The sequence below is a fragment of the Oryctolagus cuniculus genome, chromosome 13 (genome assembly GCF_051225735.1).
Source record: "Oryctolagus cuniculus isolate XC-2025 breed Fujian yellow rabbit chromosome 13, ASM5122573v1, whole genome shotgun sequence".
NCBI classification, from domain to species: domain Eukaryota; kingdom Metazoa; phylum Chordata; class Mammalia; order Lagomorpha; family Leporidae; genus Oryctolagus; species Oryctolagus cuniculus.
Window position 1 is genome coordinate 21,760,336 of NC_142879.1, and position 13,633 is coordinate 21,773,968.

The window sequence follows — 13,633 nt, forward strand, 5'->3', positions numbered from 1 at the left end:
CCAGCCTGCTCTCTCCCCTCCGCAAGCACAGCGCCAAGGGAGCGATCCAACCTTTGCTTGTGATAAGTGTCCAGTGAGAGCCAGTTGCAAAGACCCATTAGCTAGCAGTGTGGGTAATGCACAGGAAACATCAGAAAGTGCAGTGTAGCAGGAAGAAAGGAACCAGGACAAAAAGTATCCACCTGCCTCCACGTGGGGCTTACAATGCCCGAGATCTGAGAGGCTGGGAGAACAGAGAAGGGGAGGATTGCTGTGGGCTGGAGAAATCTCATCAGGCATCTACCCAGAGAAGATGAAACTAGGGGAAGTGGGGAGGGGTGTGTTCCAGAAAGCATGCAAAGTACAGGGCGGAGCAAACCACACCGCAGGGGCCAGATTCCCTAAAGAAAGCTTTATTAGAACACAGCATGCTCACCCCGTGGCTGCTTTTGTGTAGTTACAACAGACTGCGTGGCTGCAGAGCCGAAGATGTTCGCGATCCGGTCCTTGGCAGAGAAAGTTTGCCCGCCGGTGGCGGAGAGGAAAGACTGCAGGCACAGGGGCCAATCTAGCCTAAGTGCCCAAGGAGAGAGTGAGGCGAGAGGGGCTCAGGGGGCTAGGGCTGTGCACCCCGGGGAGGAGGGGAGCAGCACAGGCCCAGGACAGGGTTGGTGATTTCTAAAATATGTATGGAACCATGCTCTCGTGTCACATTCGTGTCAGTGCTATGAGTCAATAAAGAAACGTTACCCCGGTTTATGGATGAAGAGACTGAGGCTTAGAGAGGTTATCTGACTCTCTCGAGGTCACCTAGGCACGGGAGTCCTGGGGCTGGGCCCTGGGATGCCACGCAGGTGCGTCTCTCTCAGAACTCGGTCTAAACCAAAATCCAAGGCTCACCACACTGGCATTCCCAGGGGAAACGAAGACCTTTATTTCTCCACCATGGGCAGTAGGAGGCTATAGATGGTTCTTGAGCAGGTGCCTATGGGGCGCTGCCCGTGAGTGCCACAGGGCACACAGAAGGAGAAGCAGGGGGTAGGTGACTCAGGAGCTTCTGTCTAGTTGGAGAGAAAGACCAAGCTGGATGGCCTGTGTGGAGGTTAGTGTAAGTAGATGCATGTTCAAGTGCCGGACAGTGTCGTGTTAGCTTTAACCATCCCGTGGCTCAGGTCCTTGCCTGTAAAATGAGCCTACTACTAGTAATGTCCCTCACACATCTGCTCAGAGGGTGAAATGAGTGAATTCGTGCTGAGCAGAACAATGCATGGCCCATAATGAGTTGTAATAAAGGCTCACCGTCGTCGTCATCATCATCACCATCATCATCACCGTCGCCGCCATCCGGGGCTGGAGCAGCCAGCCAGATGGTGGGACTTATGGCGGGCAGGAAAGCGGACATGGTGGAAACAGCAGGCACGAAGCAGCAACTGGCAGTTGGAAAGGAAGGAGGGGGGAATTTGAGTCAGGAAAGGGGCCTGGATGTGTAGGGCGGCCCTGGCACAGAGGGTGGGTCACCGTCTGCTCGGCCAGCCCTACCTTGGGCACCACACTCACGGCTGCTGCTTTTGTGGGCTGCCCTGGGCCGCCTGGGGCCACCACAAGCTACAGGACTTGTTCAGGGAGAACTGCTGGGAGCATGGGGTCTCTCCCCCAGGACCATGGCCAGGACCACGGCCAGGGCCACGGTGAAGTCTTCACCTGTGTCACTGATTCAAATGCGAAAGTAGCCAGTGTGTGTTGCTGACTCTGCTGGGAGGTAGGCCTCCCTCCCGCCTTGCCAAGGGAGTGTTAATGGAACCTGAGACTCCCTCCTTCAGAGACAGCATCTCTGCTTGCACCCCTCAACCCAGCCCCATCCCAGTGACCACCAGAGCCAGGAGACGGCACAGCCCTTGCCCACGGCTTAGGACATGAGACAAACCTATTTTTCAGCAGTGCCTGGGACGTGCCCAGTGCGTGGGGAACGGCTCGGCCATCTGGCACCAGTGCCAGGGGCATAATCTGAGCAGATGAGTTCCGTGGCAGACGCTCTGAGATGTGTGAGCCCTGCTGGGGAGACACCTCGCGGGCCAGGGCCTGCACCTGTTAAATTATGACAGAGTTGCCAGTTCTGCCTCCATCCGGGGATGGAGACAACGTGCCGTCTGCCTGGTTTTCAGCTTTGCACTCCTACCAGATAGAGGTGAATTTTGACATTGGGGACTTGGGGATCTGGCCGGTGAATGGAACCCAGGGTCTGTGCCTCACCCTTTGAAGGTGACTGCACTATTGAGCCTGTCCACCCAGTGGCTACTGCCCCTTAGTTGAACCTCTGGGGCGGTGTCCATCTGTTGGTGTCACGGAATCTGCAGCTGATAGGAACCTTGGGGTCTGGGATCTCCTGCACTGGAGCCGCTGCACGCCAGCCTGGTGAAACCAGGAGTCTGAGGACGAAGCCCAGGCAGCCGTGTGGCCAGGGATCCTCAGGCAACTCCACTGTGTGGCCAAGTTGAAGAGCCGCTGGTCTCAGGGCAGGTGTGCGGTGTAGCTGTTGAGCCACCGGGTAGCACGCCTGCATCCCGTGTCACTGCCTGGATTTGAGTCCAGGCTCTGCATGTGATTCCAGCTTCCTGCTAATGTGCACCCCAAGAGGCAGCAGGTGGTAACGCGAGTATTTGGGTCGCTGCTACTCACATGGGAGACCTAGGTTGAATTCTAGGCTCCTAGCTTTGGCCTGGCCCGGCCTGGCCCTGACTGTTGCCGGCATTTGAGGAGTGAACCAGGGGATGGGAGATCTCTGACTTTGAAATTAAATGAAAATAAGTAAATAAAAGTAATTTTTGAAAATCTGATTTAAAACAGAAAGAGCCACTGGTCCTGATTCTGCACCCTCTCCCAGGTGGGAAGAAGACCAGCGAGCCCTCGCCCGGGGCTGCAGGCTGATGGCTGGCCTACTTTGGGGGTGACTCATCCAGCCCCTGGGTCGGGCCCTGTCTGCCAGAGCCAGCGTGGGCAGCAGCCTCCCCAGAGCCGGGTGCTGGCATCCCGCGAGGGTGAGCGTTGCAGGTTGGCCACACACAGGCTCCCGGGCAGAGCTCCGGCTCACCACCCACTGGCACAGCGAGGTCAGGCTGCTGTCTTCTGCGTCAGTCCCGGAAGACGGCGGTGCCCAGGGCCATTTGCATCACTTCCCTAGGTCTGTGGTGAGAACGAGAGTGCTGAGGGAAAGGGGAACAGGAAGGAGGAGGAGGAAGAGCCCCTAGGCCAAGGCTGCTCTGCCCTGCTTCCTGGGATGCTGCTTTTTCATGCAGGAAAGCGGCTTCAGTGTGGTTGGAAAGTTTGGGAACTGGCAGAGTTTAGTTTCCGTGAGCATGAGGAAGGTGTTAACCCCTGAGGTGCCACAGCCTCCGAGGCGGGCAGAGTGGCACAGAGCACAGTCACCGTCTGTCTGATTGGAGGCTGTCAGGGCCCAGAGGGGTGCTGAGCTGCTGGGGGCTGCAGGTGGGCTCCAGGGCTAAGGGTGTGGAATGAGAGGCTCCTTTCTAAGGAGCCCTGGAGTAACGGACCAGCCATGAGTGAGGCAATCCAGGGCTGCACACTGCTTGTCACTTACCTCTAGCAAACGAGATGTCCTCGGGATGGCTTCCCCCAGGTGGTTTTCAGCAGGTGCGAGGCCAGTTCCAGAGTCTGGGCCTGCATCCTGGCAGCTGCACCCCACTCTGGTTACAGGTTCCTCCTAACCCCCTTCTCAGGCGACGTGGTGGCCTCTGGGACCCGCCCACTGATCAAACACGTCAGAAGGGCATCTCACAGGCCCCTGTTCAGTAGCCACGCAGCCCACGCAGCGATCACTAGGGGAGGCCGTCCTAGGGCGGGGACGTGGCGGACTGAGAGGGACAAGGTCTGCAGCCTCGTGGACTTGGCACCGCGGCATCTCTGCACCTCTCTGGGCCTTGGGTGTGTAAGCTGTGTGGTAGCAATAATGCTGGTGGACGTGGGGGTGCTGGCTCAGTGCCGTCAGCCTTGGAGTCCTGGGGGGAGGGCACTGCCAGGGAGGGGGGTGGCAGCTGACCCCTGCTCCGAGGGCGGGCAGGCTGGAGCCCCGCGCAGACCTGGCCACGCCAGCTCCTCATGGCCGACATGGAGCCGGACACTATCTCTGTGCGGGGCTGGGCAGTGGCAGGAGAGTGATGTCACGCTGTGCAGGGTCACATGTCCTGTGTCACAGGCCTGTGGGAGGAAGGCAGGACAAACTCTGAAGTGGGTGCCTGGTTGTGTTCAACTGGATGTTGTGACGTCAGAGCAGCTGTGAAACCCCCAAGCAAACCCAGATGCGCATGAGGTGGGGCCCTGCTGGCCCGGAGCCCCCTCTCTGGGCCTCGGTCTCCCCACTGCCCAAGGAGAGCCTTGTCCCCCTGGGGCCTGCCACTTCTAAATGAGGCAGATTCTGCATGGGTTTCGCCCAGCTTGTGCCCACCCTCCCAGCAGCAGGAAGACAGAACAAGGCAGGCATGACACTGAACTTGGAAATCCAGAGACGCGGTTGAAGGAGGGTGCGCTCAGACCCGCCGTTCTCCCTTGAACTTGCTCCACAGGGTGAGGGAGGTGACTGTCTTCTCAGGGGCCCTCTCCCCCTTCCCTGCTTAGGCAAGTGCTGTGCGTAGGAAGAGCAGACCTGGAATCCTGTGGGGTGCTCCACCTGCTGGCGGCAAGCATCTTGGTCAGGGAGGGGCTCTCCCGTGGAGTGGGGCGATACCTCCCACGAAACTGGCTTTGTGAGCACTGAGGGAGACCGTGGGTTCCAGGCACTGGTGCAGAGCCAGGTGTGGCCGGTGCTGGGTCTCCTTGTGGCTCAGCAGGGGCCGTTTTGCACCTTGGTCATCACAGAGGATGAGACACCAGGGCCCGGGTGGTTCCTTCTTATGTGGGGAACGCCCTGGCGGGGGTCTGGGCGGGTGTCTGTGGGCCCGGAGAATCCTCATCACTGCTGTCAGCTTGGGCAGGCGGCAGCTGTGCACACTGTCCCCAACCCCACAGGCCATTTACGCCCTAGGCGTTTTCTTGCATCTCCCGTAGGGGCAAACAGCTCTGCCCACTCTGCAGATTCATGGTCAGTGCCCGTGTGCTGGGCACCTTCGCTCAGGTCTAGGACTGCTCCCATTTCACAAGAGAGAAAAACGGAGGCCACGGAGAATGGAGTCCCTCCCCACGGTGGCACCCACCGCGCAGATGTGGCTCTTACCGGCCACCCCGCAGTGTGGGATGGGACTCCCCCCCTCCTCACCCCAGGGGCCACACACCCACTGCGCTCCTATCTGTTGCAGAATGTCTGCAAGCCCTCGGTGGAGCCGCAGTGCCCACCCACGCTGCAGGAGATCAAGCAGAAGATCGACAGCTACAACGCGCGGGAGAAGAACTGCCTGGGCATGAAGCTGGTGAGTGGCCACGCGCAGAGGGGAAGCGGGGCGGAGCAGGGTCCCATGCCAGGCCCACCCACCCGGGGCACTGGGACATTCTCCTGCCTTGTCTGAGCCTCAGGGGAGTTCGTGGCGACGCTGCCTGCCCCTTCCACCAAGCCACACCAGGATCAGGTGTGTCACACTGTCCCCTGTGATCACACTGTCCCCTGCGGGCGGCCGGCGGCTAGGGCTCTGCGGGGCCTCCCCAGGATTGGGAGTAATGTCCAAGTCACCCATGCACCTGGATCTGTCGCAGAAGCTGCAGGTTCCTGGTGAAGGGGTACAGGAGGCGTGGAGGAGGCTGGGCCTTACAAGGGAGCTCAGCCAAGGCAATCAGATCTGCTTGGTGGCAGGAGTTCGGGACAGTCAGCCTGAGCCCTGGGCAGGGCAGGCAGAGCAGCCCCTAGGTCCTCTCTGGCCACTGCCTGGCCTGTTGGGGTGGCAGTAAGGGGCTGGGAGAGTCCCGTGGGGGTGGGGTGCAGGGCTGAGGGGCCCATGTGGCCATGGCCCACAGGCAGACAGCGCACTACTAGATGGACCACCCAAGCCCTGTGCCCTCCTCCCACCCTCAGAGCGAAGACGGCACCTACACTGGCTTCATCAAAGTGCACTTGAAACTGCGGCGGCCCGTGACGGTGCCTGCCGGGATCCGGCCCCAGTCCATCTACGATGCCATCAAGGAGGTGAACCTGGCTGCCACCACGGACAAGCGGACATCCTTCTACCTGCCGCTCGACGCCATCAAGCAGCTGCACATCAGCAGCACCACCACGGTCAGCGAGGTCATCCAGGGGCTGCTCAAGAAGTTCATGGTCGTGGACAATCCCCAGAAGTTTGCCCTTTTTAAGCGGACCCACAAGGACGGACAAGGTATGGGAGAGAAGGTGCCTCTCTCATCTCTGTCCACACCCACTCACGAGGCCCCTGCCAGTTCTGGGCGGGAGGGGAGTGGGCACCTCCTGTGCCCTGGGGTCCAGGCATCCATGTGGCATTCAGACCCCCATGTGGCAAGGCCCCCCACGGAATCTAGGCATGGCGACAAGAGCAGAGAGCTGGGCAGGGGCTCACGCCTGCTCCCTGGGCCCCTAACTGCACGTGACTCCAGGAAGCCACACCTGGGAAGCCACACATTTCTGATACGCATGGTGGGAGGATGCCACCCCACCACTCCCCGGCTTTTGGGAGATGACGGGAATGGAAACTGCCTTAAACTCCAAGTAGACGCCCAAGATATGAGGGTATCGCCTGGCTGTTCCGGTCAGGCCCCTCCCGCTAGATGGAAAGCACTGTGCATCAGCTTCCGGTTAGAAGTGCTCCGACTCTAGGGCCCCAGTCCTGTCCACGTCCTCCTTGTCTGAGCCCAGTGCCCAGCCCCCTCTCTCGGTTTGCAGTGCTCTTCCAGAAACTGTCCATCGCCGACTGCCCCCTCCACCTGCGCCTCCTTGCTGGGCCCGACACTGACGTTCTCAGCTTCGTGCTCAAAGAGAATGAAACTGGAGAGGTGGAGGTAGGTCTGGCCCCTTGGCACAGGCCCAGCACTCAGGGCGCGGAGTGGGTGCTGTCCTACTCCCCTGGCGTAGTAGGGCCAGGCAGCAGGCCAAGGGCTGCTGAGAAGACTGAGCTGGAGGGAGCGCTGGGCTGCAGCTTCGGGGTTTAAGCCAGGGTTGCCGTCAGCCGGGGAGCAAGTCGGGGCCTGTGCCTGGCAAGGAGGATTTTGCATACCTTCATTCTGAGAACTCAGGTGGAGAGGGTGAGAAACTGCCAGGCCCAGGCTGCTTTTGCCCCAGGGCGGCCTGAGGCCCTGCAGGCTGCACTCTGAGCGTAGACCTCTGAGAGCCTGGCTGCCTCCTGTGTCTAAATCCTGACCCACCTGGATGAGGGCAGCTACCTGTCATCAACCAGGACAGAACCAGGCTGCTGCCCCCATGGCCTGCAATGCCCAGGAGGTGGAGTCCTGGGGAGGGTCCTACGGTTGCTCACATGTGCTCAGAGGCCCAGGGTTGGAGGAGCAGTCTGCGGGTCACTGTGAGATCTGGGAGAGCCAGGCAGGGCTCTGTCCCTCTTCTCCACTTCAGGCAGGCAGCATTGCTGCCGCAGCCTTTACCTGTCCAGTGTGTAGAGGCTGCTTCCATGTGTGACCAGCGCTGGCCCCGTGGAGCACTCCCGGGCCAGGGCTTGCAGGCCTGGCTCTACCTCTCGTTCTCGGTCTGCCACGGGCGGCAGAGACCCTCATTTCTCTAGGAATGAGAAAACAAGGGTGGAGTGCTGTCCTTGAGGTCACATAGCCGGTGCAGGATTGGGGTCAGGCTCAAGGCCTGGTGTCCTCTTCCACCTGCCGCTGGGGGTCTGGGGTGCTCCTAGCATCACTGTTAAGATCTCAGCTGCCTATGGCCTGGGAGAGCAGACGATGGCCCAGGGCCTTGGGCCTCTGTACCCACGTGGGAGACCCGGAAGAAGCTTCCGGCCATTACGGCCATCCGGGGAGTGAACCAGCGGATGGAAGACCTCTCTCTCTGACTCCCTCTCTCTGTGTAACTCTTTCAAATAAATAAAAATCTTTAAAAAAAAAAAAAAAAAATCTCAGCAGCTACACAGAAAACTTGACTCTCCAAATCCAAGCACAGTGCATGGACAGGTAACTCTTGGGCAGGAGACGCGAGGACTTGCACTGTCGTGGTTCAGACAGCAAAGCCCGAGCCCCGCTCCTTGTCCCTGCCTATCCAGTAGCAAGCCGCGTGCACCGCTGCTGTAGGCCGCGTCTAACCCCCTCTCTCTCCTCACACAGTGGGACGCCTTCTCCATCCCTGAGCTCCAGAACTTCCTCACAATCCTGGAGAAGGAGGAGCAGGACAAAATCCAGCAGGTGCAGAGGAAGTACTGCAAGTTTAGACGACAGCTGGAGGCGGCCCTAAGGGAATCCCAGGGCAAGCCTGGGTAACCGGTCCTGCCGCCCTTCCTGCCCATGCCCTCGGATTTATTTTTAATTATTTTGCAACGGACACTTTTCTCAGGACCCCTCTGGCGGGTGCGCGCACCTGCCCAGCAGTTGCAGATGAGGCACAAAGTTTCTTCCGTGGACAAGCGTCTGTGCGTGGGAGGGGCGGCCTGGCCCCTGCCCACCCCCAACTGTGGCCCCTGTAGACTCTGTCAGGGGCCACTTCCGTGAAACCAACAGCACTGTCCTCTCAATCTGCAAGCCTTTCAGAAGCCAAATAGTCGCGTCTCTCGTCACCAAACTGGAACCTGTCACCCCAGCCGGCAAAGGAAAAGGAAGCGGTGTTAAGAGCTACGTTCCCTCTGGCTTTGATTCTTCAGTCGCCCGTATTCCTCCCCCTCGGCGCCTTTATTTATGAGTTGGAGCATGTGCCTTTGGCAGGCAGGAGTGTGCTCAGGGCATCGTCCCCCTGCCCCAGGCTGCCTGCAGAGGGGAGGTCCGCAAAGTCCCAGGCCTGGGAGCGCCAAAGCTGACTGGCACCGAGATGCTGCAGCCTGCCCTGGCCCCGCTGGCCCTCTTTGCAAACCCAAAGGCATGTATCTGTGGCCATCGGGTAGTCACATCTTTGTCTAAACTTGCTTTTCAGTTTAAGTTTACATTTAACGTCACTAGAATTCTCATGTGTTTCCACCCAAGGGAAACCAGCCATTGACCACTGGAAGCCTCCCGCTGAGCACGGAAATCAGGCAGCAAGCCTGAATTGCAGATGACCATGCGCAAGCCGTCTTCAGCCTCACCCGACCTGTGAGAAGGCCTGGGCTGCCTCGGCTTCCCCCGGGCCTCCAGCACTGCCTCCCTCGTGCTGAGGAACTCTGGGATCGCCCTGTGCAATGTGAGGGTTTGCTCTGACAGGAGGGAAACCCACAGCCCGGCCAACATGCTGGCCCTTTGATCTGAAGTGTGGGCTGGCCCGTGGCACCGTGCTCAGCAAGCCCAGGGGCCTGGGCTCCCCACTGACCTCAGTGCCTTTGTCTCCAGAGATAACAGGGGTGACTGCTCGAAGCCCTGAGGCTGGCTTGCTCCTGCCAGGGGAGCTGTGGCTCCTGAGGGGCTGGGGTCCCATACCTCCATCCCGTCTAGGTTCCAGGGCTCTCACGCCCGAGACGTGCCGGCAGACAGTTACTGAGGGGATCAGAGCCCCAGCCCTGTACCTTTGTTCTGGCTCCGGTGTATCGGTTCAGACTTCAATGAGCCAACCATCCCACCAAGCGGCCTGGACTGCGAAGACACTCCAGTGTGGAGGGAAGAGGACTTGCATGTTCAGAGCAGGGCAGGTTTTTCCAATCCAGCCTCTGAGAAACTTTTTTTTGCTGTCTTCTGCGTCCCTGAGCCCCTGCTGGGCTGGCTGAAGGCCAAGCTCCCCCGTGTAGGCTCGGAAGTTCCCTCCCTGACCCCAGCTAAGCCCATGCGGCCCCGGGCCCAGAAAGAGTGCTGACCCTTGGTGCTCACTGCCATCTTCAGAGCCGTAAAAGCAACACAGGCTGGCCGCCCTGAAGATTTTCTTAAACCGCAACAACTCGGTGATCTGCCCGCCCACGCTCAGCCTTACCACCCCCCCACCCCCCAGCCCCCACCCCTGCCTCTGAAAGGGGGCAGGGAGGCCCCTCCCCTCAGCCCGTGCGACCCGAGGTTCCTAGAAGGCGTGGCTCCTGCTGCAACCGCTGTGAATGCTGCTGAGACCTCCCTCCCTGGGGGCGGCGTTTATTTTTTGAGAAGAAAAGTCATGTACATATATACATAAAGGCATATAACTATATATAGAGATAAGGGTGTTTATGACGTAAGAGAGTTAGGGGAAATGCAGAGTCTCTAAAGCACAGTCAGACCCGGGACTCGGGTGGGAGGCTGCGCCGAGGCCCTCCCCTCCCGAGGTGGGCGGGGCAGCTGCTGCTAGTGCCTTCTCTGGTGGAGTTGCTGGGTTTGTTTTCAGGATAGTTTCTTTTTAAATGTCTTTCTTATATGAGTTGTAAAAAAAAAAAATAAAAGCCTGTTGAGAATGATTCGTATTAGAAAGGTTTTCCTTGAACTTCACCACCTTAGGGGAGTCAGGGATAAGGATAAGGGTAAGGGATAAGGACCCAAGAGGGTCACACCCGTCTTGGCATCCAGTGATCAGAGAATGAAGGCTGCCGTCCAGGTAACTGGGAGGAAACTCTCCAAGGGCATGGGCTACAGGTGCTGGGTGAGTGACAGCCCGGAGTGAGAGGAGGTGGGGTTACAGTTAGCAGTCAGAAAGGAGGAGGGGCTTACTGGAGCAGAGCGACCAAACACCAGGATGGGACAGCCAGGAGGAAGGGAGCCTTCTATTTCTGGTGGCTTTTCAAAAGAGGAATGTGTCTCTGCAAGTTTACAGTCATTTCACCTAGAGGGAGGAGGTTGGACTGGACGATCCCAGCAGTCTGCTCACTTGGGCATTCTCCGACTTCCACCATAGGAACACCCCAGCAATGGTGGAAATAACCAGCTAGAATTACTAAAAAATCTTGTACCTTCCAATGTCGATCACATGCATGCATTTAATGGGGTCCTTGGGCTACAGGGGTTTGTCAGAGCTCATCCAGTTCAGCCTCTTCCTCCTAGAACCCAACATTCTCCAAGAATGGGGCACAACTGGAACATTCAAAAGCAGTGTGTATCTTCTGATGATTTTGCCAATGCCTGGGAAGAGGCAGCTGCTGCTAGTCACTGAAATTCATTTGGTTACAGCATGGGGTTAATGTGGGAATACTTCAAAAAGTTTATGGAAATGCATATTATAAAATAACGGTCATAGGTTTAAAATGTGTGCACCAAAATAAATCTTAATTCCATTTCCCACAAAATGCTCGTTTTTAAGTATAAGGTTGTAGGTTTGACCTTGTTATGGATCAGCACATAGAAGGATCCATCTCAGAGTAACGCCCTCTGCCTTCTCCGTGGCCCTGTGCCGTTCACGAGGTAAAAGGGATGACTCAATGCAGGGCGTCCCCGTTACGGGAAAACCCATTCAAAGCACAGGTCTGGACAGCTCTGTGCTGCCACCGAATCCTCAGAGAAACCAGTTAAGAGTTCCTTTTAGACGCAGCCCTGCCCCTTACGGCTTGGTTTCTTCAAGGATTAACGAGGCAAGAGCACACTTTCCGAGCCTCTGCTCCGCCAGGGTGGTGCGAAGTCGTGTTTGTGAGAACTCTGCATAGTAATGACCATATTTCACTACCACTTCCTCTGGTTTCAGTGTGTTCCCCAAAGTTCCTGTGCTGGCAACCACCCCAAGTTCATATGCTAATGATCTTTGGAGGTAAACGGATGAGGTCCTGGGGGTGGGCCGCCATGGTGGTGTTCGTGGCTATAGAGAGGAGAGACCGGAGCTAGCTGGCCCGCTGTGTCACCACGTGATGCCCCGTTACCACACAGCAGGGAAGAAGGCCTGGGTCAGACCCCGCGCAGATACAGGCCCATGCTCCTGGAGCCCCCGTCTTCCAGAGCTGTGAGCCAGACGACTCTAACTTGCCCAGTCTCTGGTGTTCCGTCATAGCTGCAGGAAGTGCGTGTGGCCGGCTCCCTGTGCCAAGGCCTTGCTTACCAGGATCCCCTCCCCAGCACCGCGTGCTCCTGCCAGGGCCCCTCCAGTGCAGAGGGCTAGTGAGATGCAGCTTACTCACCAGTGCAAAGGCGTGTCCCAGGCCTGCAGACGAAAGGTCGGAGGTGGCACGTTTTCACACGCATTTCTTTCTTGCTTCCTAAGCCTTAGATGCGTGGAGGTTGTGGACGTTTTCAAGCCTTTCTTAGTTTTCATAAGTGAGATGAGCAAGAAAAGAGGAAGCACAACGAGGTGTAATCGTTTCCCGATGGCAAAACCCAAGAACTCTGAGGACTTAGTGCGCCGTCTCCCATGCGAGAGCAGCTCTGGTCACAGAAATGACCTCCACGCACCAAGCAGGGAGCAGAGCGATGGTTCCAAACCTCCCTGGCATCAGCTGATCCCCCTCTTGGAAAGTAATCACACAAAATCTCATGCGCCATTGCAGGGAGTTCCTGGCGCTGAAGACCAGCTAACAGTCGCAGGTTCAGCCGGGGCTGAAGGCCTTGGCTGGCTCAACCCCTAAGCTGCGGCCTGGGAGTCACATCCCCAGTGTCCCATTCCCTGGCTGTGTGCAAAGTGTAGAAACTGTGTCCTGAAGTGCTTTTATTGTTCCTCACTTCTATCTCGCTTAATTCTGGGCAATCAGGGCCACTGTGTTCTGCTGCCTTAGGAGATGAGACAGTGGAGCTCGGAAGTCTGCTGGCCTAAGCTGTTAGAGACGGGGGCGCGGAGGTCGGCCAGGGAGCAGGGACCAAGCAGGAGAGGCTGGGGAGCCCTGGGCAGAGGGGCTGGAAAACAGGAACCCGCCTGGATTCGGAATGGGCTGCCCTGCCCGAGAACAGGGTGGGGCCGAAACCCCTGCAGCCGCTCCTGCCCCTCTTCAAGGCCTCGCCCTTTAGGCCAGTCCTGTATTATTTTAGCTGAGTACAGAAAACGAGGGGAGTCAGATTTAGATCAGAATAAAAATTTATTTTGGTAAAGAATTATATTTTTGATTTGCAAAAGTTGAAAACGCTTGTATAAATGCCCATCGCAGAGCTGCACTTCACCGGATCCATGCACGGAACAAGTCACTCACTTCTTCTTGCTGGCTTTGGGGGCGTGCTCCAGGCCCTGGATGTATTTTCGAGGGAGGTGATACTCTTCTGCAAGTCAGAAGGCAGAAACGCCTCAGTGCAGCGCAAGCTTGTCTCCCACGGCCCCGCCCCCACTCCTGTCTCAGTGTCACTCCTGGCCTTCACCCCACGGCTCCCAGGGACACAGCTACCCTCTGCCCCTCAGCCCCGCAGGGTGACCATTCCTCCTGCTAGGCCTCTGTTGGAACAGGGCCATCATGTGACCTGCTCTACGACACCCAGTTCAAACCCAGCTTTAGGGAAAGCTCTGGGATGGACCATCCATCCCCACGGCTCAAGGCTGAAGCGTCCACATCAGCAGTTTGTGTGCTGATGGCAGCTCCAACGTGCAGCCCCGGTGTGTGTGACTTTGTGTGTGTGTGTGTGTGAGTGTGTGTTGTGTGGACACAGGTGCTCAGCTGCTTTCCTCATTTCTTCTCAGCACCTCACAGGGGGGTTCTTTGCACGAAGAGCCTCAGCTCTAGAAGCTAACCTAGAGAGGCCTAGTTAACCTAGTTAGGCCATGCAATATATTTGCTTA

At 57.8% G+C, this 13,633-nt stretch overlaps 2 protein-coding genes across 19 annotated transcripts in view; one reads left to right on the forward strand and one right to left on the reverse strand.

Moving 5' to 3' along the window:
• RASSF5 (Ras association domain family member 5) overlaps positions 1-10,415 on the forward strand; it is a 64,793-nt gene extending 54,378 nt beyond the window's left edge. For 2 of the 5 annotated variants that reach the window (XM_051821274.3, XM_051821276.3), the window contains 4 exons: positions 5,286-5,396; positions 5,993-6,290; positions 6,812-6,927; positions 8,206-10,415. In XM_051821274.3, the coding sequence (XP_051677234.2) occupies positions 5,286-5,396; positions 5,993-6,290; positions 6,812-6,927; positions 8,206-8,358 (678 nt within the window). In that variant the 3' untranslated portion in view covers positions 8,359-10,415. The remainder of the gene's footprint in view (positions 1-5,285; positions 5,397-5,992; positions 6,291-6,811; positions 6,928-8,205) is intronic. The other 3 variants (XR_011381389.2, XR_016219577.1, XM_089312108.1) reach the window with 3 other exon arrangements.
• A 2,510-nt stretch (positions 10,416-12,925) lies between these two features.
• EIF2D (eukaryotic translation initiation factor 2D) overlaps positions 12,926-13,633 on the reverse strand; it is a 28,084-nt gene continuing 27,376 nt past the window's right edge. For all 14 annotated transcript variants that reach the window (XR_016219579.1, XR_016219580.1, XR_016219582.1 and 11 more), the window contains one exon: positions 12,926-13,122. Coding sequence is in view for 7 of the 14 variants with exons in the window: in XM_002717549.6 (XP_002717595.1) it covers positions 13,052-13,122 (71 nt within the window). In the remaining 7 variants the exon portion in view is untranslated. The remainder of the gene's footprint in view (positions 13,123-13,633) is intronic.